This window comes from Podarcis filfolensis (genome assembly GCF_964270895.1).
Source record: "Podarcis filfolensis genome assembly, chromosome: 1".
Classification (NCBI taxonomy): domain Eukaryota; kingdom Metazoa; phylum Chordata; class Lepidosauria; order Squamata; family Lacertidae; genus Podarcis; species Podarcis filfolensis.
The window spans coordinates 129,115,247-129,140,450 of record NC_139604.1 but is presented as its reverse complement, the minus strand read 5'-3'; the positions used below and the strand labels follow the sequence as shown (position 1 = coordinate 129,140,450).

The window sequence follows — 25,204 nt, the reverse complement described above, 5'->3', positions numbered from 1 at the left end:
GGAGCACAATATAGTGCAAAACCCAATCACAAGTGTAGTGCATCATCGCCTGGAGATGATTTCAGTTCCCCTTTGCTGATCTAGCTGCTCACAATCAAACTCCTACCCCCACCCCCCCCAAGAATCAGACCAGGAAGAAATTTTGGCAAACCAGAGATGTCTCCCCCAATGAGGGGACTTTAGGAATGGCACAGCCTCTTAAATACAGGAGTTTTAACCCAGGTGTTGGGAACCTGTGGCGCTTCAGATGTTGCTGGACTCTAGCTCCTCTTAACCCTTGACCTTTTGCCATGCTAGCTGGGCAGGGGAGCTCAGAGCCTGGCAATGTCTGGGAAGACCACAGGTTTCCGAGCCCTGATTTAAAGACTTTGGAAAGGTTTGCCCCTTTCAAAAATGCTACGGAACATTCCTCAAGAGGCAGTCTCCACCCACACGATGCCTTTTCTCTCCCCAGAATACAGAGCAAAACGGAAACCAATTGATAGAGCTGGGCAGCGTATTCCTCTCACCATCATCGATCCAGCAAACGTGAACGCTCACGGCCTCAAGGCAACAAGGGAATCCCTTCCCTATGACTGCAGACTCCGATATGCCACAAGAGACAGGGCAGAAACCCCCTTTGCTTTATTGCCCTCCTAGTTTCAGCAGTAAGAATTTGACCTGCTGTGGAGGTTTAGGTCTGTGGATAAACTTAAGGGGGGGGGCAGCAAAAAATCCTCAGTCTTTGAGGCCAGAGTAGAGGAGTCTAAATATATAGGCTCTATAAAGCAATGAACTTAATTTTCCCCAAGATTTGCCAGATAAATTTTCTTTTATTTAAATTTGTTTGTTGGGGGAGGGGAAGTTGGGGCTCTTCACAAAAGTTGCTGAGCCAAAGCCTGAAGGAACTCCAATGGAGCAAGCAGCTCCTTCAAGTCCGTTGTTGTAGTTCAAACTCCTGGCCCTGCAGAGCGTTGCAGCAAACACCAGTGAAAAACCCTTTCTTGAAACACTTCCAGGAAGGAGATTCTACAGCCCCATGCCCCAAAGCAGCTTATTCTTCAGCTAAATGGCTTTCATATCCTATCCAAATTCTGTGTAATTTCAGTAAGTGGATGATACGATTATATCACGTTTTTTCAGTTAGTTTTTTAAAAATATAAGATATGATTTTTAAAATAAGCTTAAATAGTAGCGCTTCTGTCAGGGAAGTGAATTGTCAGTTTGGCTGGGGGGAAAGATTCCATGTGCATAAAGGGCTGCAAATGTAAAGGGGCAGGAAGACAGGGGCAGGAGACAGTGGCTATTTTTATTTGTGTAGTTTAAACTACATACCTGTTTCTCTTAAGCATTTTAAAAGATTTCACATTTCTCAGATTTATTATTTAAAAAATCAGGTATTTGTAAGTTACTGAACCCTGTGGAGATTTGACAGGGTAGATTTTAGGTTTTAACCCCCCCACACACACCTTAAATTGGGACTGAGCGAAGTTTTAATCATAGTGTGAATTAAGAAGCAGCAAGCTGAATCTGACGAGATTTAAACTGGGAGTCCTAAATCACAAAACAGCACTTAAAATGAAGAAAACATGCACGTTTGTGTATTTTGTTCATTTATATTAAACACTTAACTTTTCAAATGTAGAATTCTCCCTTAACTTGCCAGATCCGGGTTGCCACATCTAAATTCACACCATAGTCAAAACTTCACACCATAGTCCACATTTGAGGCTATTTTGAGATTTAGAATTTTGTTTAACCTATCTATACGTTTCATTTATGCTGTTTCCTTTCGTTTGCAAAAATTAAAGTGGGCCAATGACACTTCACTAGGAGATGCCGTGGCGGCAGCAGGTATCCCAATTTCGTTGCAATCCAGCCCGGCTTGAACACTTCCAAATCTTAGCCATTTCATGGACTGTGTGCATGAAAAGCAAAAGCAGCCCTCGCTGGCCCGTAAGGAAACACTCCAAAACGCATAGCTGGGCAATACCCTTTGCTGAGACCAATGAAGCGAGAGGGTGTGCAGCTTGTGCTTCATTCTTCTGTCAAAATAAATGGGGAAAGTTTTTAGGTTTTTTAAAATCGGCTTGAATCATGGCCTGCGTGTTTAATTTCAACCTTCTTTTAAGGGCACCGAGTGCGACAGGCCTTACATGATGGACAGGTTTCAATGGGCACAAAAGTGGGAGGATGTTTGGGTGGCCAACAAGATGCTGGCAGGTGTGATTCCCAACTCCAGGGGGGGGGGGCGCGGAGAGAGGAAGAACACAGCCCTATAGCTCTAGCAACTGTTCCAAGCAAAACCAGAGTCGACAGCATGCTCACAAATCAAAAGGGGAGGGCGACATAACATAAAGAGAAGGTTTAAGATGACATGCAGAAGCAGAGGTGGAAAGTGCAGTACGAGAGAGAGAGAGAGAAAGAGAGAGCATTCAGAACAGAGTGTATTTAAAATTGCAGTAAAAGCTAAATGCTTCCATTTGATTCTAAAAGGCGACTGCCGAATCACTTCTAGTTTCAACGCAGTTGTTTCTAGCAGTTAGTATTACAACCTTAGCAGTCTTGTTCACTTTGTCCTGCAGCAATTTTTCAGTTGAGGCCAATGCTTCCATGGCTTTCCAGTTTTTCTCTCGAAGGTCCTAATCGTTTTTAGAAAGATATGGTTTCAGTTCAGCCAATAATCAAACGGTGTCTTGCTTTCACTTCAGAGAGCGAGAGAGCGCTTGCATTTAAGCGCAGGTTACTGCAAAATGATTTGGGTGGTCAATTAAGATGAGGCACACTAGCAAAAAAAAAAACAAAAAAAAAAACCAAGTGTGATGTTAAAAAGGGAAAGAGAATTTGTCTGGGGTTTTTTTTTTCCCAAAGCAAAAAATAAAAATAAAAATAAGGCTAGTTCTTCCCCAATGTCCTGCCATTCTATTTCCTGGCTCTGCCTGCAGCACCACTACTAGGAACACACACACACCCTTTGACTGCATTTGTGAGGGAGGAGGAGGAGGAGGAGTATTCAAAAGTGAGCAATACACACACACACACACACCCTGGGACCAACCAAGCTTTAATTCACCTGCATAACCCAGAAATCAACAGCAATTCAGCGTCACCTGCAGCAGTCAGGGCCATCAGCCTAGGAAGGGTGCATAGCTCAGAAACAGAAGGGATCCTTTGCATACAGAAGGGACTCCGCTACACAGGTCAATTATTACGTTATAAATGCGTTATACAAATGTGACACCAGAGAGCGGTGTGGAGCTGCAATCCGAAGCCAATGGTAAATTGCATTGGGAGCTAATTTTTCCAATAAGGTTTTTATAGCGTTTTTTTATATCTGTGTAGATCCAGCCATGGTCTCAGGTTGAGTCCTTAGTAGCTTCACTTACAAAAGGACCCACTTGACTGAGAATCTGGAGAGCTCAGCCAGTTAAGGTAAACAGCACTGGGCTAGGAAGACCAACGATCTGACTCAATGGGAAGGTAGCGTCAGAAGTTCACCCTCCTACCAAATTGCAGGTGGCTTCCAAGAGAAGGTGAAAGTCCTGCTCCAATTCGTGCTGCATTGGCTGGACCACGAGGCAGGCTAGAGGACTAACTTTTTGTCGGCGTCAAAAATGTTGCATTTTAAAGAGAGCAAACAAAGCAGCATCTTAATGAAGTAAGTCAAATCGTATCATTTCTATGGTTTCCTCAGCCATTCTACTAGAAGGGCTTTACTCCCCCCGCCATGTTGACTCCTGAAATTAGCAGCTGTTGGGGGGAGAGGATCCCTTTTTCTCTGTTGCATTTCACCCACCTGCCCCTGAACCCAAGGCAAGGGCATTTCCTGCTACTCTACACCAGCTTCTTATAAGAACCTGAGAGCAGTTCCACTCAACCAGGCCACAGGTACATCGGGTCCAGAATCCTGCTCCCAGAGTGGCCAGCCAGGACCTGGGTCCAACAGAGTTCTCCCCATGTGAACCCCAGGATATTGCCTCTGAGAGTGGAGGCAGATCTCCACTAGCAACTGTGGTGGAATGAAGGATCTAGTACACCAAACCTATGAAACTTCTGCTCCACCAAGCTGACTTCAGAATAGGATGCCTCCCCCCCAAGGGCTTTATAAACCTCATTTTTTTACTGCCTGCCTAGGACTGCATGATTTTTTTGGGGGGGGTGGGGTTCCTATTGGCACAAGGCAGGCTTCAATGAGGGCCTGGTTTAGCCATGCCTCAACCCAACTGCACTACTCACAACTAGGAATGTGTGCTATGTGTGTATGTGTGTTTAAATTAGCTTGAAGAGGGTCACATTTAATATTTTTTAAAGTTATTTTTTATATTATTTATATTGCGGGGTGGTTGGGCTTAAAGGAAGCTTAGGGACATGAAAAGCATTTCAGGGGTGTGATACGTCAGCTTATTTATTCTCTTTTTTGCAACTGTGCTAATTCACTAGTTTACAATTCTATAAATGCCCACTGTTGAGTTGGAAGGGTCACCTGGTCCAACCCCCCTGCAATGTAGACAGGTAGCACTGTAACATGTTCAAAGGGCTTCAACACACAGGCTGGGGGGGCCTGAAGACACCGAGGCTCACAAGCTCAGCTCTTCGGGGAAATCTCAACTCTCACTGATATGAAATAACACAGAAAATTTGAGATCCTGGTTGTAGGAGGAAAAGTGCCGTCTGCAAACGTAACTGTTCAATTCATTTCAGGGTTTCCAAATGCTCCTGGGATAGAGGAAGCAACAGATGGAGCAGACTTCTGGAGACACATGCAGAATAAGCAGCACAAGCCAACACTGCTCTAAACAAATAATGAGTGGACTAGAGGGCTGAGGTGGCCTTTAGTCGCCCAGAGAATATTCATCCGTTTGTTTTGAGGGCTGTGTTCTGCTTCTCGTTTTCTAGCTAAGCCGGTGTCCGCTAGAAAACCTCCTAAGAAGTTCTAGCTACTGGAAAAAAGAGCCCAGGTATAATGTCCACCCCGAATTTAGAGTGGGGGATATTTTTTGCACAGGTACTGAAGGCTTGAAAGGATAACACAGCTCCCTGAGAAGTTTGGTTCCATGCATCAGTTCTGCTCCCAGTCATTCCCAACAAGGGTGGAAAGTGTCTGCAAACACTAATCAAAGACACCCTTCTGTTCCAGTGTGTTGCTGGACCCCATGAAGTTTAGGTAGGAGACCCAGAAAGTCTGTTTCTATTTCATTTAGTTATTTGTACTCCACTTGCCAAGGGGAAAAAAACTGGCTGAAAGGGAAGTTCAAAAGGACACAGACAGGCACCACACAATGCCCACCTTAGAAAAGAGTATTTGATTGCCCGGAACATTTCAGCCTTGGTTAAATGAAAACACAAGGATTTAAAGCAGTGGCGGAGAGCCTGTAGCCAAGCCAAATGACGATGGACTTTAGCTCCCATCAGCCCCAGCCACTAACGATCAGGGATGATGGAAGTGGCAGACCAACACCACGTGGAGAGGCACAGGCTCCCCTGCCCAAATTTAAGAAGGAAACCAAGCCAAGCCAAAGGATCTCTGGAACAGGTGAAATGAAGGCACACAACAAGGTGACAAGAGCTTGCTTTCTTGGACTGAGCAAGTACCACCCGAGCTTCTGTAGCTCAGGTCTGCCCACGTTTGGATATGGCCTCCCAAAATCCTTCCCCCTCCTCGTATTCATTAGACTCACACATCTAGGCATGCAAAGCTCAGTTCCGGCCTTCTGAGGTTTTGCCCGCAAACCAGAGCTCAACTTGCCCCCAACGGTGAGATCCAGTAGGCTGCATACAGCAGTCTCTTATCACGCAGAGCAGGATCCGTCTCTGGCTACTGGGAAAGCCAGGCTGCTCTGGCTGTTATAGGAAGGAGAGAGAGCGCTTCCTGTTCAGTAGCCACATGACGGGCAAGAAGCACCTTAAAGCAGAGTCAAGCTCCCCCAGGGAATTCCAGGCTACTTACGTTGTTCTTTTGCCTCTGTTGCTCCACCGCATGTTTCAAGGAGCCCAGCTCCTTCTGGAGGCTGGCAATCTCCCCCTCTTTCCCTGTGATGCTGAATCCATATGAAACAGAAAGCGTCAGAAACACACATTTCATTGAACCCTGAAAGAACATGGCTCCGTGACTCTGCTGGACTTCCCACCTCACCCCACCCCATTTGTTCCCTTCCATGGAAAATATGCCCAGAAAAATGTCAAGGTTCTCCCTTGGGCCATGAAGGCTAGAAGCTTGCAGAGTTTAGAAACGTGAGACTCAACTGCACATTACACTTGACGGTGTTTAATGGCAGCCTGGCAGCATATTTAGGAAGAGAAAAAGGCACTTCTGATGGGAGAGAAAACAGGAGCAGGGAGACAATTTAAGCGGGGAAGAGAACTAGGAACGCAGTATTATCCATTCCATCCAAAGGAAACAAATTTGCCTTCACCCGTGAAAAGGGAATATTACAGTTTAATTGGGGTAACAGTATTATTACAGATTGATTTACATTGCTGCTTACTTGCTAAAACTGGCTTTTAATTGACTACAAATACTTACAGCTGTAGAAGCTGTTCATTCCTGATGGCCAGAGATTCCTGAAAGAGATCAGGACACCTTATTTAAACAGAAGCAGGTAGGTGCTTGGCAGATGACTGGCTTTTATCAAGATTAATTATGCAGCAATATGTTGCTTTCGGCTGCAGCATCCAAAAGTTGGTTTGCCACATTGCAACCTGGTTTGCACAATCAGTTCATAGTCAATAGGCAAGGGATATGCACAAGCTGCAGAGCGGGTGCTTGAGCCCCTTTGTCAATATGTCTCTATTCCAAGCAGCTTCTCAAGGCTCAAACGCAGAGGCTGCAGTGGCAGATCACAGGTGGGGCCTGAAGAAGGATCAATGCAAAGGGAGAGGCAGCCAAAGCCTCTCCCTCCCCGAGAATCCACCAAGAAATCATGCAGGAAAATGTGTCCTCCCTCCCTCAACAGAACACAGGAAGCAGTTACTGCGAGTGATTTAGATCTTACTTCCCCGTAGATTTTGCCTCCTGAACGTTTTCAACCAAAATTATTTAAAATTCTGGCATGTACAAACACAACATAGCATCCCATCTCTCTCTATGCACACTGCAAATCAGCAATCAGGAGAAATACCTGTTCGCCATTTTCCTGCTTTATTTCCTGAATCTGTGCTCTTAGTAACCGATTCTCCTCCTGTACAACCTGCAAGAGAGGACGATGTGTTAGACATGGCTGCCCATTCATCTCTCTTGTCCCTCTTCTCCTCCTCCTAAGGCCCCTATGCTGTCACCTGCAATTCTTTTCTTTGGTGAGAGACTTCTTTCCCCCTCTCATCTAGTAAGATCTCCATCTTTTGCATTTCTTCTTGCTTCGTTTTCAGTCTGCGGACACAATTTAAAAGTTATTCACATTCCTTTCTTGCAGATCTGCAGTTTATTTACTCCATGTATTGAAGTTGCTTTTGTTATGTGCATCCTAATTCTCTTTACCGAAATGAGCCAAAAGTGGTTCACAGAGCAGGTAACATGCTGGTTTTATGTAAGTTAAGGAAGGATTTACAGAACCTCCCAGATTTCTCTGCGCAAGTGCTCAGATGATAATTCTTGCCAGTCTGTGTTGTGGCAGACATGTGAACTGGCAAGTGGATACTGAATTATTTGACACACTGCCCAAGATAGAATAGTTTTATTCTACATGACCCGGGAGCAAAGTTTGGGCTGAGTTGCATGGAAACAGTTTTGCATGGACATTTTTTTCCCAAGTGACTGCTGCTCTTGCTCATCTGCCTGGCAACAAATGATGTGCCCAACTTTCACTGCACATTTGAAGGAGATCAGAGAGAAGCAGCTCATTGACTAGCTCTACTCTAGTCAATGCCAAATGACAGTCATACCTCATGTTACGTTTGCTTCCTGATACATTTTTTCAGGTTGCGTCCCACAGCAACCCGGAAGTACTGGAAAGGGTTACTTCTGGGTTTCGCCGCTCGCGCATGCATGCAAAATGACATCATGCACTTGCGCAGATGTGGCGAATCACAACCTGCGCGTGCGCAGATGCGCCACTGCGGGTTACGTTCTGCTCATGTTGCAAACAGGCCTCCATTCGCAACCAGAGGTACCACTGTACTAATTGAAATGTGGTCATGAGTGCGCTCTCTCTCTCTCTCTCTCTCTCTCTCTCTCTCTCTCACACACACACACACCCCAAGAGTATAGCCATCACACACAGCTGGATGAAAGAGCAAAGTAACTGTGGTAGATGCTCCACTTGATTTACTTACAGAGCCTCAAGGTCCTTGATCGACGAAGAAGCAGAAACCTAACAGGGAAGAAAGGATTTGCTTTCATTGTGGCAGTTCAGCTAACAATGTCATGACCCCTGCCTGGTTATGACTACTTAGATAGGGCAAGGATAGGAATGCAAGAAGCTGCCTTAAACTGAGTCAGACCCTTGATTCACACAGCTCAGTATCATGAACACTGACTGCAAGAGGCTCTCCGGGGTTCCAGGTAGTGTCTCTTGTTCCCACCCGAAGATATTGGGGAGTAAAGATATTGGGACCTTTTGAACGCAGCACAGGTACCTCTGTCACTAAGGTGTTGCCTTTCCTGGCAAAAGCTTTAGGATGCATTAAACAAACTCTGAAAGGAGGGACAGGAAGCACAGCAAGTAGCCCCCACCTGCTGAGAGTTCAGCTGCTCGAGTTCCTTGACTTTGTTGTTCAAGTGCTGCAGTGTATCCTGTTGTCCCTGTGGGCATTTTTAAAAAGGGAGAAAGAACACCAGATCAGACGTGCAAGCTCTGCACTCTTGTAGGCTCCAAGAGCTTTCAGCACTGCGCAAGACTTTACCTGAAGCCACTCTCCTTTCTTGGCAATCTCACTCTCCTTTTCTCTCAACGACACCTCCATACTTGTCACCTGCTCCTCTTTCCTCTTCAATCTGCAAGAGGAAGCATAAGAGAAGTCAAGTCTCATTTTTTAAAAAATGCAGATTTAACACTGACAAACAATAGTCAAAAGATGTGGTTATAAAAATAAAAATAATAATTTATTACTTATACCCTGCCCATCTGGCTGGGTCTCCCCAGCCACCCTGGGCAGCTTCCAACAAAGTATTAAAATACAGTGGTCTGTTAAACATTAAAAACTTCCCTAAACAGGGCTGCGTTCAGATGTCTTCTAAAAGTCTGGTAGTTGTTCTTCTCTTTGACATCTGGTGGGAGGGCGTTCCACAGGGCGGGTGCCACTCCCGAGAAGGCCCTCTGCCTGGTTCCCTGTAACTTGGCTTCTCACAGTGAGGGAACCGCCAGAAGACCCTTGGCTCTGGACCTCAGTGTCCGGGCAGAATGATGGGGGTGGAGACGCTCCTTCAGGTATACTGGACCGAGGCCGATTAGAAGCTTTTGGTGTGCCGCCACTGTGTCACTGCGGTGTTGCCTTGAAACTGGCCAGCATTTATAAAGTGGGTCAACGTCTTTTGTTCTGTGTGCCCATAAGAACACAAGAGGCTGCTGGATCAGGCCAGTGGCCCAGCTAGACCAGCACCCTGTTCTTGGACTGGCCACCGAGATGCCTGCAGGAAACCTGCAAGAACATTTCCCCCTTCTGCAGTTTGTAGCAACTGACACCCAGATGCATTACTGCCTCCGACTGTGGAGGCACAGCATAGACATAAATCAGGCCCACAGCATGCAGGAATTCAATAGGTAGAAGCAGAAGTACGACAACAACAAAATTATGTGCCAAAACAGAACTCTTGTGGTTTTAAAGGCCTTGTTGTCTGGCTGGCACTCTCCACTTTCTTCTTTAGGAAAGGGCCAAAATATTCCTGTCCCTGGAAAGCATTTTGAGAGGTAAGCATTTCCTAAGTTCTAACACTAGAACTTGCAGACATCCGGCAAAATTGAACGTTGGACAATTACGGGCAGATAAAACCAAGCGCTTCATCACACAGCACTAAGTTGGAACTATGGAACTCGCTCCCACAGGAGGCAGTGAGGACCACCACCTTAAAGGTAAAGGGACCCCTGACCATTAGGTCCAGTCGTGGCCGACTCTGGAGTTGCGGCACTCATCTCGCTTTATTGGTCGATGGAGCCGGCATACAGCTTCCGGGTCATGTGGCCAGCATGACTAAGCCGCTTCTGGCGAACTAGAGCAGTGCACAGAAATGCCATTTACCTTCCCGCCGGAGTGGTACCTATTTATCTACTTGCACTCTGACGTGCTTTCAAACTGCTAGGTTGGCAGGAGCAGGGACCGAGCAACAGGAGCTCACCCCGTTGTGGGGATTCGAACTGCCGACCTTCTGATCTGCAAGTCCTAGGCTCTGTGGTTTAACCCACAGCACCACCCACGTCCCGGACCACCACCTTAGATGACTTTAAAGAAGATGAGAGAAATTTATGGAGGAGGGGGCTATTGACAGCTACCAGTCATGGCGGCTATGCTCTGCCTCGACAGCTAGAGGCAGAAATGCCCCTGAGTTCCAGTTACCGGAAACGGCAGGAGGAGGAGAGGTGCTGGTGCTCGAATCCTGCTTTGGGGCATCTGCTCAGCCACTGTGAGAACAGGATGCCGGATTAAATGAGCCATTGCCCTGATCCAGCAGGTTCTTCTTATGACCTTATGCAGTGACATGGCTTATTTTATTTGTGCTGCTGGGCATTTTGATTTTATTGGTTTATCCTGAATTGAATTTAGGAGGTTATGCTTTGGAATTTTTATGACTCTGTGGATTGTTAGCTAGAATTTGGTTTGGTTTTTTAAAAAAGTGGAAGGGGGTTGTGTTCTCCACCCACCCCCCACCCCCAGTTTTTTGCCATTGATATTTTTTTGCAGCAGCTATAAATTTACTTTTATTTTAAACAGCCCTTTTTGAATGGATTGTGGGGGCGGGGGGTGGAAATGGTATATCATGACAATTATCAAATTAACTTATTACAAGAAAATGCCGGCAGACCAACTCAATAAATCTATGAGGCACATGGGTGCTGTTTGTTGCTGTTCATGCTTTGGAACAATAACTGCAAGGAAAATGTATAGCCATATGTTGTTTTCGGTTTATTGTGATGCCACTACCAGGGACGCAGGTGGTGCTGTGGGTTAAACCACAGAGGCTAGGACTTGCTGATCAGAAGGTCGGCAGTTTGAATCCCCGCGACGGAGTGAGCTCCCGTTGCTCGGTCCCTGTTCCTGCCCACCTAGCAGTTCGAAAGCACATCAAAGTGCAAGTAGATAAATAGGTACCGCTCCGGCAGGAAAGTAAATGGCGTTCCTGTGCGCTGCTCTGGTTCACCAGAAGCAGCTTAGTCATGTGGCCTCATGACCCGGAAGCTGTACACCGGCTCCCTCGGCCAATAAAGTGAGATGAGCGCCGCAACCCCAGAGTCGGTCACGAATGGACCTAACGGTCAGGGGTCCCTTTACCTTTACTCACTACCCCTTGAAGCTCATACTAATGCACAAAGCTGCAGGATCTTTCGCCAGCTCAGCAACCCAAGATCCTTTTAACTGGAATCACCAAGGACTCAACAGGATGACTCTCTGCTTATGCAGCACCGACCGCAATCCACATTATCAGAAACCAACTGAAATAGTTAACGGTATTCTGAACCTCTTGATCCAACTCCCTAAGTTGGATGCAACATCTGCATGTACTGGTGCTCTTTGTTACAGAAAATGGCAATTTATCTAATGTTAAAATTATCTAAGTGCTTTCCCCTTGCTTTTAAAGTCTTAGCCTTAGATTAACATTGAAGTGCACAATCCAATTCAGAGACTTAAGGCAGGTTAAGGAGTTCTCAGATTCTAGAGCTGTTTGCTCATAAATCAAGATCAGTCACAAAAAGGCACCTGTAGAAAAAAACAACCATTATCATGTTAACAAGGACACCTGCAGTTTTATAAACCAGCAAGAACCACTTACAGATTCTGAAGATCTCTGACTTCTTGGGCGGCTGATATCTACAGAAAGAATACACAACACAGAGTTATTCTGAAAAGAAGCACTAAGTATACGTAAACAGTAATGCCCCTACCCCCCTCAAAAGTATCAGATTTGAGGATAACAAACCAATGGCCCATTTACCAAAAAAGATGCAAAAAGAGAAGCAGCCCCTGAAGAAGAAATGGGAATTTCTAGAAGTAGCTGAAAGGGGTTAACCTCTACGGTCCAATAATCTGCCTATATCTTTTCTTTCACATTTCAAATCATTTCCTATTAGGAAAAGCTCTTGTTTCTGTAAGCCATTTTGAATGCACAAATAGTTTAAACGCATTAAATCAACACATCTTTAACCTGCTATTCCTATTCCCCAATGCCAGGAGATTAGCCACTGTCCTTCCAGTCTCACAGTCTGGAGGATCTGCAGGTCAGAGAGATAACGGCTTGCTTTAAGGCCATCCAGAGGCTAAGACCAGCTTGAAGGAATTAAGGTTTGAAAGTTAAAAGCATCACACTCTAACCCATCCCTTCCCAGTCTTGGATATTGCAGAAGCTGTAGGACTACAACCCCCATCGTCCACAGCTAGTATGACCAGTGGTCAGAGATGAAGTGAGTTGTAGCTCAATAACACCTGGGGACCCAAGGTTGAGAAAGGCTGCTTTAACCACCGGCATGCATTGCCACCTCTGAAATCAAGGTTAAGTTTTATCTCGCTAACACAATTAAAAACTTTTAGTGAGATGACTATGCCAGACCCAGGTTTGGCTCAAAAGGGCCTTTATAGTAACAGAACAAAGTCCAACTTGGGGGTGATGGAAGAAAGGGACTGGGGCAAAGTCCCAAACCTGGGTCTCTGGCTGTCGTTGGACTACAACTCCCATCAACCCTACCTAGCAGGGCCAGTGGTCAGGAATGATGGGAACTGTAGTCCAAACACAGCTGGGGACCCAAGTTTGGGAAACCCAGGACTAGAGTATCTATTTCTCCCCCTTCTCTGGATTTTAATCCCAAGATGAAGAGCTAGAATGGCCAAGGGAGAAGATGCAGTATGTCAGGATTTCCCACAAAGCAATCTTAAGACCGCAAGTGCAACACTTGTGTTGGCTGCCCCATAAATGCCACCATGTGGCTTCTAGGCCCTTAGCTGCATCTGTTCAAATGCTGCAGAGAGAGCAACAGTTCACACTGCCTAAGATGGAAGAGTAAGTAATAGCAAAGACACCTCCTGGGATGACAAGGAATCCACACAGTTCAGGAGGAGGAGCAAGGGCGTTTTAATGCTACAGGCGCAGCAAGATGCCAGAGGCCCTTTGCTCATGCACCTGCCCCATTGAACTCTCCCGTGCTTTATGCCCTCATGCGCCACCACCCAAACTAAATGTGCCGCCTGTCATTTATTTTATTTTTTAAATTATTACATTTATTTACCCCTAAATCTATATAATGCCTCATATGGCATGCCTCCTATGTCCCTAAACCTGCGTGCTTATGAACACTTTCCAGGAGTAGACCTTACAGCACACAGTGAGGCAGGGGGGGGGGATCAAGCTTCATGGGTGCCTCCCCCAAGGAAAATGGGGCATTATCTGGAAGCTAAGCTCCATCCCCCCGACCCCGCTTTCAGAGAAGCCAAGCTCACCTCATGGTTGCCCTCTTCCATAACAAATTAAGAGAGCAACATTTAATGGCAAGACAAAATATGCTCCATGTAGCCCAATACATTCCCCCCCCCCCCAAATAGATAATAAAGTTGAGCTCCAGACAAAATGCATAGCAGCACACAGCTGTCTGCTAACCTCCTGTGCCAGGCACTCAGATTATTTAGGTAGACAAGCAATTCCTGCATTACAGGGGGTTGGACTAGATGACCCCTAGGGTCCCTTCCAATACTATGATTTTAAGAGGCTGCTATACTCTTGGACACGTAACTCCAGTGGTTTCGAACCACCCTGAGATCTACGGGTACAGGGCAGTGTACAAATTTAATATAGTCGTACCTTGGCTGTCAAACGGAATCCGTTCCGGAAGTCCGTTTGACTTCCAAAAATGTTCCGACAACCAAGGTGTAGCTTCCGATTGGCTGCAGGAAGTTCCTGCAGCCAATCAGAAGCCACAGAAGCCGTGTCAGACGTTTGGGTTCCAAAGAATGTTTGCAAACCGGAAAACTTGCTTCCGGGTTTGCGGTGTCCAGGAGCCAAAACGTTCGAGTCGCAAGGCGTTCGGGATCCAAGGTACGACTGTACATAATAAAAATAAATTTTTGAAAGCTTCTTCCTCCTGAAACTCTTTCCACATAGATGTGTATCCCTGCCACGAGGCTCTCTGCACATGGCAGGGAATTCTAGGCAATGTCCCAGGGTGCTTTGCTCAGCTCCTGACAGGTGCCAAGACAACTTTCCGACATGCTCAGTGTAAGGGTAAGAATACAGCAACTGCTTGGCTATGGATTGCAGGGCTGTGCATGAAGGGAAGGGGGTGCTGTGGCAATTCAGCTGTAGCCCATATGCTTCGCAGGTTGCGGGCGGGGACAGATTTGAACTCTGGTCTCTCCAGATAAATAATTAGGTAACAGGTGGAGATCCCAGAAAGTGAGTGGAGAATACTGAGGTAGATGACTTGTATGCTCTGAAGTCACTCCCAGGAACTTAAACAGGGCTGACTCCCCAAGGGTGTGCGTAAGACTGCAGTCCTTACTCTAAGCAGCGGAAACTCCTGGGACTGTTTCGGATGCAATGTGAAATCAGTTTCCCACTGCATGAAGACCCTCAGGCTTGTGCATTCCCTCCCCTTCTTCCTCTGGCATGCAACCAGGCGGAGGAGGCTGCTTAAACGTGGGTGAAGAGGCTTTCAAACCGCACTGTGAAACAAATCACTCGCAGTTTTATTATGTGCTCGTAAATTTTGATTTCCTTTTAACAAGTCGCCTGACGGATTGGTTGAGAATGCCTCTTTCGCCGAGTGACAGGCTTTTAATCGTTAATCTGAATGTTTAATTGATTAGACATATATCTCTCGGTTCAATCAGCGGCAGCTGGCGCCCACCAGGGACTAACGGGGCACAAGCCAGGGGGCACAAAAAGTAAGGGCAGCTAACAGCCAATGGCAGGCAGAGTAAGCAAATTCTGGTCTTGTCCCCATCCTTCCTGATGCTCAGTTCTACAAGGGCAACACTGAGGCTAAGATGACAGCCAATGCCACCTCCTGGACTGGATGTAAGTCGGAAGGCAGGCAGGCAGGCAGGGGCTGGCTGATGTTGGTGGAACAGCACCCCCTTCACCCAGTGGTCCAGCCTCCTCTGGGTTCAATGGCAATGAATTGCGCCAGGCCTCTCCCAGCAAGAGCCCCCCCCCCCGACAGATAGGAACGGAGGAGCCATGCTGCAGGAAGAGGAAGACTGCAAAGCAAAGGACTCCCTCCAGCTGCCGGCTCAATACCACTTTACCTGTGTGTCCTTTCCAAGCTGGGCCTTTCCTATTTCTTCTTTCAGAGCCTCTATTTCCTGTGCCAAACCCTTTTCAATGACAAAACAGACAAGGTTGTACAATGGAGACAACACATCCCACAAAAAATGAGAAAAAGAAGGGTGCGAAAAATTCGGCCACAAAAGGGGTGATGAAATGACAAACACACAAGAAAGGCAGCGCACGAAAGATCCAGCACCTACCTGGACAGTTTTTTCCTTGGTGGCAACTTTAAGGACCTCAGCCTGAAGCAGTTCTTCCACAGACTTGATTTTCCCATCCTTCTCACTAATTCTTTAGCAAAGAGAGATAGAAAAGAGTACAGAGGTTAAGAAACTCAGTGGTACAGCATGGGAAGGGGAGGCATTTGCGCAAGATGGGAAAGAAATGCTTCAGGAAGTTGCTGAGGAATATAATGCAATACTGCCCAAATGAATCAGAGCAAGCATCAAGAAGTTGGCATTTTTAGTTATAAAGTAAACTGATTCACAACTGAAAGAGTAGGGTGGCATCTGCTGGTAGAGAAGCTTCTGCTTAAAGAAAAGCAATTTCTTCAAGTAATCTTCTTCAAAGAATACAGCACTGCTACTATTACTGCAGGACATTCTTTCTGGTTTTAAAACAAGGTTGGGTTTTCACCCAATGCCAGTGCAGCTATTGGCACCCGACTTGAAAACTCCCTGGGACTTTAAAAAGGAAGCCCCAAAAGTTATAAATCTCCTGCAAGCAATCCAACTTTATTCTGTGTGCACTGGTGTGACCCAAGCAAGCATACAGGGGGGAAATTTTGTTTCAACACACAAGTAGATGATCTTTTTGTTTTATTTAGGTTGGGGAGGTGGGGCTGAGCAGGCCCAGAATCAGCTGGATCCCAGGTTGGCTCCATTAGGGTCACATGACAGCATTGGATCTGCTCTGGTTCTGACTACTGTACTAGCTCCAGAATGGTGAAGTAATCTACCTGTCTTCCTCCCTTCCACCCCCATTTTCAAGCTTAGCGGGACTATAGATGCAGTGATGGCCCCGCTGCTGTTAAGCCCTGCTGGGCAGCAGCCTGAATTTAGGCTGCACCCTGAAGCCTTTCATTTCACAATCATGGTTTCTTCTGAAGAGTCAAATGCAGCAACTTCGAACATCCCACTGCACAGATTACATTCTAAAGTCTGGGCGCTTCTGTAGTCAAAGCCTGCCCACACAGGCTTCGTGGATAACAGAAGCGTAAGGGTAAAGAGGGCTTTCAAACTGAAGAAAAGGAAATGTGCTTCTACTTACACTCTTTGTAATTCTTCCACCAACGTTGCAAAGGAAACCTTGGGGAACAAAAGCAAGGAGGACGGATGTTTAGAGAGAACGTCAGAATACTGGAGCTAGCAGATGGTACCAGCTCTCACCAACTTTGCTGGTGGAATTCGTTTTGGAAAACTAATCAGTCCTATTTTTTTTAATCGGACTAAACTGTAGCATTTTGCAGCACCTGTAATTAGTTCTTTGCAAAATTTAAGAGTGAGCTTGAGGAATACAGGTGTCCTCACCAAACAGAGGTAGGGCAGCTTTATGAAGGATACTTTGCAAGCTCCTGTTCTAATGGAATCTCACTGAGACCCACAATCTCCCTTCTTCTGCAATGCTAGAAACTACTGTGCCTTGGGAGGGCACTTGGAAAGTGTGGAACTTTGCTGCACGGCCAAAGGCTTTACCTTTGCATGGCTTGACCGACAAGTTCTGCTTAAACTCTGAAGATAGTCAACAACCCAGCCCAAGGTTGAATGCTGTTGACATTTCCATTCCACCTTAAGGAACAGGTGTGAGATTGTTGCATGTCACAGGTCTGTTTACATTCCAGCACAGTATGCTGGGAACTTCCGTTTCTGTATAGCTTTTGCTGTTCTCTCCGAGATGACATGAGAGAGACAAGATGTTTCTTTGTTCTGATTTATGTTCAATAACTCTATAGCTGTAGCATGACTTCATACGCCTCACGTCTACTTCTGTGTGCGCAGTACACTCTGCTAATTGCGTGCCCTGGCTTCTAAAGTCCGGGTCGCTGATTTACATCGGAGCACGGGCCGATGGAAGGAGACGTCCGAGCTGGGCTTGCCAGCTGGCCTCTTGACCCCTCTGCATGTCGACTGCATACACGGCCAAAGGTTTTACCTTCGCATGGCTTGACCGACAAGTTCTGCTTACACTCTGAAGACAGCCAACAACCCATCAAGGTTGAATGCAACCTTTCCACAAGCTCAACTGGGTAAATGACTTGGGAGGGCTGTCTATTTTCCCGCATGTGACTTGGCTCACTTGCTTGACTTCTCCAAAGATGTTGACAAGTTTTCAACATTAAAACCCTTCTCCCTTTGTCAACACGGGCAAACCCTGCAAGTAGAACGGCAGTGAAACTATGAAGAGTCGATGGCTGCTCCAGGGCCAGCAGATCTGGGGTAGTACTTGCAGAAAGTCACAGCAACTACTTTCAAGTTTAGAAAATCCTTCACCTTGCTTTGAATGGGCTTCAAAGGATCAAGGGCTGAACTCAGAACAGATGGCATCACCTCTCACTAGCTTTGCTGATGGAAAGGGTACCCACAGATCAGAATGTTGGTCAATTATATTTTTAGATTGGATTAAGCAGCAGCGGTATTTGCATTACGTGTCATACGAGGGCTAATGCAGACATAACTGCAACTGCCGTTTATGCATAAACAGCAGCTCACATGCAATCTTTCTAATCATGGAAGTAGGCCACGGAGATCTTCTGAGAGCGTCTCTTTACACTATTCCTCTGCTCATGTGGAGTAAGACATTTGTGCAGACATTTATTTACAGGGGTTAGCAGTCTGCGGGAATGTCAGAAGTTAACTCTTCAAGGACCCAATTCTTTGAAATCCAACTGAACGAAAAGCGCAAGGCAAAAGCAGTGAGGCACATTGCAAAATGGAAGCCGCAATTTCAGGCGAAATCCTCCGACAGGGATTGACTTAACAGCAACCAGTTTGAAAACCTTTCTTAACAAAACAAAACCGAGGCAACGTACCTGCTCTGTTTGTACCCTCTGCAGATTTTCAACTTCACTTTTCAAGGATGCGTTCTCTGTTCTCAGTGCCTTTTAAGAGGAAAACATTTTCCACACAGTACTGTTAATTGCAACCACAAAAGGGAAGATGATACATTTGCCAAGAACAACATTCTATTATCGCTGCTGACTTATCTGACAACATTTTTAACGTGTGGAAGTCATGGTTTACATGGCTGGATCCCTTTCCTGACATAATCTCCACCCCCATCGTTCTACCCGGACACTGAGATCCAGCGCCAAGGACCTTCTGGGCGGTTCCCTCACTGCGAGACGCCAAGTTACAGGGAACCAGGCAGAGGGCCTTCTCGGTGGTGGCACCCGCCCTGTGGAACGCCCTCCCACCAGATGTCAAAGAGAACAACAACTACCAGACTTTTAGAAGACATCTGAAGGCAGCCCTGTTTAGGGAAGCTTTTAATGTTTGATGTATTAGAGGATTTTAATATATTTTTTTGGAAGCCGCCCAGAGTGGCTGGGAAAGCCCAGCCAGATGGGCGGAGTACAAATAATAAATTATTATTATTATTATTACTATTATTATTATTATTATTATTATTATTATTATTATTATTATACCCTAGCATCTCTCCTCAAGAATAAAACCTTTAAAGTGGGGTGGTTCTCACCCTGTGAAACATCTCAGAAAAAGTCTGTCCTGGTCCTCCTATCCACTGATACGTGCCCTTGGGTTTTAGCCTGCAAGGAGCTCAGCAACATTTACCCAGACAGAATAAGCAGGTCAAAGGAAGAGCTTCACACCCAAGATCTAAGCATCACACGCTCCTTCAAGCTTACAAAGCTTGGTCAGTAGACAAGTACCAATGGGGCAGGTGGGAGAGTCCGAATGGATGGCTATTACCTTACGCTGAAGGCTTTCGCTTTTCTCAAGTGTAGAAAGAAGAAAGTCAAAGGAAAAAAGCTTGCCCTGTAAGATTCAAGTCCATAACTACATTCTTAAAGAGACTGCAACTGGAAAAAGCTTGTGCTGCTTTTCAGACAGGGAATACAGTCGTACCTTGGATCCCGAACGCTTTGGTACTAGGACGTTTTGGCTCCCAAACGCTGCAAACCCGGAAGTGAGTGTTCCAGTTTGTGAACGTTCTTTGGAACCTGAACATCCAACGGGCCTTCCGATGGCTGCAGGAGCTGTGCTTTGGTTTCCGAACGTTTTGGAAGTCAAACGGACTTCCGGAACGGATTCCATTCAACTTCCAAGGTACAACTGTATCTGGAATTTGGTGCAGCTGGGGTACTCCATCATGGTTCCCTCCCTTTATAGACTACAAAACATGGGTGTGCCATTGTCGCATTCAGTAAGATCTTCAGTTGCTGACTTCATCTCCTGCCACTAACTGCTGTATAAGATACAGTGGTACCTCGGGTTAAGTACTTAATTTGTTCTGGAAGTCCGTTCTTAACCTGAAACTGTTCTTAACCTGAAGCACCACTTTAGCTAATGGGGCCTCCTGCTGCCACCGCGCCGCCAGAGCACGATTTCTGTTCTCATCCTGAAGCAAAGTTCTTAACTCGAGGTACTATTTCTGGGTTAGCGGAGTCTGTAATCTGAAGCGTATGTAACCTGAAGCCTATGTAACTCAAGGTACCACTGTATTTAACTAGTTCTGTGACTGGACTCAGGATGGGGCTGAGGAAGTCCTCTTCCTTTGCCAGTCTTTCACTGTCCCTCGACCTAAGCCGAGTTGCTGGATTACCCCATTATTTTTCCAGAGAGTGTGGAAGAGAACAGAGCAACTGAGGCAGGACAGCTATGTAGAGACACAACAGAGGAAAAGGGGAGAAAAGTGAAGCAGCAGCTGCTGTTGATATAATCTGGGCATGTAACTAACTACCCTGTGGTGGAGCAAGACACACTGTATTAGCACCCAATGCCACACTGTTCATGCACTGGGGATGCCCGACTCTTAAGAAGAGAGTTTACCTTCAGCTCGTCTTCTTTATTTGCCATCTCTATAAGTCCAGCTTCAAGGAGTTCCTCAACCGTCTTGATTTTGTCATCCTTGTCTGTCATGCTGAGGAGGAGTTGAAAAAGATGTGATGAACTTCAACTCAAAACCAACTGGTGCTACCAGGACAACAATCCTATGTCCATCTGTTTGGGCTTATTTCCTGCTGAAGCCAGTGGGCATTGGTGGCGAGCAAGCAAGAACATACGAAGCAGCCTTAAAATGAGAGCCAGACCGCTAGTTCGTTTAGGCCAGGACTGTCTCATTTCGCAGATGATGGTTCTCAGGGTGTCTTCAGCAAAGGAGTTGTTCCCAGTCCAGGTACTGAAAATCTTTTAACTGGAAATGTTAGGGATGGAACCTGGGACCCTCTCCATGTCAAGCACGCACCTTAGCACAGAGGTATGGGGTCCTCCCCGTTAGAATTCCTGCTCTGTGATTGCAGTCATGGGATTGTTGTCTATCACATGACGGTATATGTTAGAGAGAGAGGGAGCCATGTTGCAGTGCTCCGTGTGTGTTTATATGTAAATAAAGTAGATTAGCCAAAATGCTGAATTGCTGAGGTCTGTTACGCCTGCGCAGACTCTGCGGATCCCTAAGTGTGCTGGTGTCTGTTGGCATCGGTCGCTGTGATGTTCGGGCAGAAGAAAGCTTTTGAAGCTCCCGAACAAAAGACCAGGAGGGAGGGAACATCCCAGTAAGGCATGTGTCTCTGCCAGGGTCCTACTCGAGTGTAGGCTGAGCTCCTGACACCCCTTGCTAGGCTGCAGGTACTTAGCACAAAACACCTACAGATTTATTATTCTTAATAAGATTAGCTGTTCTTTTTGCTTGGGGGGGGGGGAGTTTGCTAGTGAAATAAACGGGAGGCTACCTACTGCCCCAGCTCTTACCTTCTTTCCATTTGCTCCAACAAATCCTTATTCGTCTGAAAGCAGGAGAGAAAGAGAGAAAAGTCATGCTTAATGCTGGTTTGCAGCTCTAGTGAGCAAGACAGCTGCTCAGAATCCGGCTGTTTGCATTTGTGCTGATTATCTGAAGCGCCGATGCAGAAAAGCCGTCAAACGTTAGAAAGTCTGAAGCTGAAAATCCCCCTCCCCAGCCATGATAATAATCATGTTAAAAGGTGATTAGATTTCTTTCAAAGATGCTCCAAAACTGCCATGTGTTGCCTAGCAGTACAAATGGCCCAGATATCCCGACTCCTATTAAGCAGGAATTCTGGAACAGCCGCTTTTATCCAAGCCAAATAGTACATGTTCTCAGCTCTCACCGTTACAGTTAATATTTCAAAGCAAAGTGACCCATTATGCTAAAGATAACTTTAGAACGAGAGGACAGAAAAGGGCTTCCTGGAGACAAGGAGAAGCTTTCATACTTCCTAACATACCTCACCCCAGTCTCTGTACCCTTAGATCAGGCATAGGCAAACTCGGCCCTCCAGATGTTTTGGGACTACAACTCCCATCATCCCTAGCTAACAGGACATCAGGGATGATGGGAGTTGTAGTCCCAAAACATCTGGAGGGCCGAGTTTGCCTATGCCTGCCTTAGATACTAGCCACCAAAATCCTCTGAACGACATTTCTCTTCACCTTGTAATTATTACACTATTTTGTCATTTTGACAGAATAAGCTTTGATTCATTCAATGAGCTAGTCTCCAGTTTAAAAAAAGATTACTTGTAAGCAACATCACCTACTTTCCTTTGTTAAGACGTAAAAGCCCCCCTTTTCTGTAATAAATGTAAGGTTATTGCCTCCACATAAGAGCCACTAGCCAAATAAAAATGAATTTTTAAAGTAACCTTTACTACTTAAATAAATTTATTTCGTGTTTAAACAATTCTGATTTGGTCCCTTGCACTCCTGGCTAAACTAAACCAATACAGCCTGAATGCAAGATGTTGCAACCTTTCTCCTCTTTCCCCCATTCCCAGAATCCTGCCCTTCCTTCAGCCAGAACTCTGTATGCTTTGCACTAAGACAAACTAGAAAATTAATTGAAATCTAACCAATTAGCAGATCTTTGCATGATTTATTCTGCTTCTGCTGGACATATGAAGAGCTAAGGCATGGGTCAGCAAACTTTTTCAGCAGGGGGCCGGCCTACTGTCCCTCAGACCTTGTGGGGGGCCGGACTAATTTTTTTTTGGGGGGGGGGATGAATAAATTCCTATGCCCCACAAATAACCAGAGATGCATTTTAAATAAAAGGACACATTCTACTCATATAAAAACACGCTGAATCCCGGAACGCCTGCGGGCTGGATTTAGAAGGTGATCGGGCTGGATCCGGCTCCTGGGCCTTAGTTTGCCTACCCATGGGCTTGAGGAGATTTCACCCCTCCCATATCCAAGAATCTGCTGATGAGTCTGGTGATTTTCCAGAGAGGAGGGGGCGGTGTTCTGCTCTCTACTTATTCCGCTCCAGCACCACATCAAAGAGTCAGTCAGTCAGTGTGTCAGAGAGAGAGACACTGAGTGTTAGAGAGAGATCGTGTGTATAGATAAGGTTGCTGCTAAGAGCAGCTGCAGACACTCAGTGCAGTTCAGCTTTTTCGTTTAGACCTCATTTAGCTCTGTATATAGTTGTGTATTATAGTTGTAGATAGAATAAAGAAGATATTCTACAGAGCTGCTCTCCGAGTCGTTTATGCTCTGCTATACTCTGCTGTGCGACGACTGTCTTCTTGTTGAAGTGAATCTGGTGCTCACATCTCTAAGCTGTGGGTCCACAGCACTTTGACCTGTTCCTGTGCAGAAGGTGGTCTCTGGAAGTGCTACGCAGCTCGCTAAGCCCAGTCGGGGCTGAAGTGTGTGAGTCCAGTTCGTGGCACTGGCTCAAGGCGATGCTGACAGGGCTAAGAAGTTATACAGTGCAGTGAAACTCCCTCCCGGGCTATCTCTTAAGTGCTGGAGATCCTGTTCTGCAATCCCCCTTTTCAGTTCTCAAGATTTCACATTCTCAAGCAGTACCAGTTTCTGTTTCAGCAATTTCTGCACAATCCTAGGAAACACATATAAACCCTCCCTTCTGTCTGTTACTTCTTCCAAGCTGAGGTATTATCTTTATGCAACTGATGTTCTGCTACTCTTCCCATCCACAGGAGCTTCAATTAGAGGAATTATCTCAGCCTCTTGCAGTCCCAACTTCCTAGAAAATTGTCCCTAGTGCCAAGTTTTTTGGTCAGATTCCATTTTTTCCACATTATTCTTCAATTTTCTTGCAGAACTACTGAAGTATTCCTTCATCATCTCTGTAGCTCCCGGAGCTTTTAGCAATCTTGCCAAAAAAATGCTAGGTGTCCATCTGCCATGTTTGGTGATCTGTAAGAGACTCTTTCCCCTCCCACTTTTCTGTTGACACAGGAGGTTGCAGATTTGATCCTCGCCATGTCCAGTTCAAGCTATGGTTTTCCCAGTAGTGATGTATGGAAGTGAGAGCTGGACCATAAAGAAGGCTGATCGCCGAAGAATTGACGCTTTTGAATTATGGTGCTGGAGGAGACTCTTGAGAGTCCCATGGACTGCAAGAAGATCAAACCGATCCATTCTGAAGGAAATCAGCCCTGAGTGCTCACTGGAAGAACAGATCCTGAAGCTGAGGCTCCAATACTTTGGCCACCTCATGAGAAGAGAAGACTCCCTGTAAAAGACCCTGATATTGGGAAAGATGGAGGGCACAAGGAGAAGAGGACGACAGAGGACGAGATGGTTGGACAGTGTTCTTGAACACGTTTGACCTAACTGTGGGAGACAGTGGAAGACAGGAGTGCCTGGCGTGCTCTGGTCCATGGGGTCACAAAGAGTCGGACACGACTGAACAACAACAAATGTCCAGTTAAACCAAGGGTAGGCAACGTGGTACCCTACGGATGTTGGACTGCAGCTCCCGTAATTCCTGAATAGGGAGATGAGATGTAGCCGAAAACATCTGAAGGCACCTTGCTGGCTTCCTCTGGGTCAAAACACCTCAGAGAGGGGGGCTGAGAATGACCTCTGCCTGCAACTAACTGACTTGCTGCACAGCAGCTCCTTATAACCCCAAAATTACATCCCCCCCCCCCGGCATAACTTCCTCAGTGCAAGTTCTATTAGTTAAACCAGGGGTTGGCAACCTAAGGCCCATGGGCCACAAGCAGCCCATGGGGGTTGTTTAACAAGCCCATGGACCCCCGCCGCCCGCTCGGCCAGCTCCCATGTGCTGCGCTAAACTGGCGCAGAGCAGAGCGGGGACCGTATTCCGCGACCGGCTGGCCGGCTTCCCATTGGCTGCAGGAAGCTGCACACGCCTCCTCCGCGCTGGAAATAGCATTTGAGCATGCACCTGCACTCCAGCCCACCGCGGCGTCTGCGGGACCGTGAACCGGCCCAAGCCACAAAAACTTTGCCGACTCCCGAGTTAAACTATTGTAGCAAATAAAACGATGAGCTCTGTGGCAGATCAAGGAAGACCCATTGGAATTGACGGACACGGGCAACTTAGGTCAAGTAACTTGAATGGGTCTACTCTGAGTAAGACTATGTTGGAGACACCTCCAAGTTACTTACAGTGAGATATTGTTCCATAGACGTTGGCAAGAGCCAACTTGGTCGGCTGCATTTGCAGGACCTGTGCGCCCAAATGTGGCTGCACCTTTGTGGCAAGAAGTAAAAGGCAAAGACATCAAAGAAGCCGAAGGAGCTAAGCAAACTGTTGCTCCCAAAATGCTCCCTTTCAAGCTAGCCAATGGTGGCGGCAGCCCTTCTAGTCCTTTGTGGATTCCCTTTTTCCAGGAGCTGCACC

The 25,204-nt window shown here is 46.3% G+C and overlaps 1 protein-coding gene across 10 annotated transcripts in view; it reads right to left on the bottom strand.

Annotated features, from left to right (window-relative positions):
- The window catches only part of KTN1 (kinectin 1), a 104,379-nt gene that overhangs the window by 16,770 nt on the left and 62,405 nt on the right, over positions 1-25,204 (bottom strand). For 3 of the 10 annotated variants that reach the window (XR_014547218.1, XM_083610571.1, XM_083610569.1), the window contains exons 19-33: positions 21,310-21,344; positions 20,389-20,479; positions 18,408-18,476; positions 16,649-16,686; positions 15,580-15,670; positions 15,358-15,426; positions 11,897-11,934; positions 8,818-8,908; positions 8,648-8,716; positions 8,248-8,285; positions 7,255-7,345; positions 7,098-7,166; positions 6,503-6,540; positions 5,927-6,017; positions 2,535-2,621 (exon numbers count right to left, since the gene is read on the bottom strand). Coding sequence is in view for 8 of the 10 variants with exons in the window: in XM_083610571.1 (XP_083466697.1) it covers positions 2,535-2,621; positions 5,927-6,017; positions 6,503-6,540; positions 7,098-7,166; positions 7,255-7,345; positions 8,248-8,285; positions 8,648-8,716; positions 8,818-8,908; positions 11,897-11,934; positions 15,358-15,426; positions 15,580-15,670; positions 16,649-16,686; positions 18,408-18,476; positions 20,389-20,479; positions 21,310-21,344 (1,005 nt within the window). In the remaining 2 variants the exon portion in view is untranslated. The remainder of the gene's footprint in view (positions 1-2,534; positions 2,622-5,926; positions 6,018-6,502; positions 6,541-7,097; positions 7,167-7,254; positions 7,346-8,247; positions 8,286-8,647; positions 8,717-8,817; positions 8,909-11,896; positions 11,935-15,357; positions 15,427-15,579; positions 15,671-16,648; positions 16,687-18,407; positions 18,477-20,388; positions 20,480-21,309; positions 21,345-25,204) is intronic. The other 7 variants (XR_014547217.1, XM_083610572.1, XM_083610575.1 and 4 more) reach the window with 3 other exon arrangements.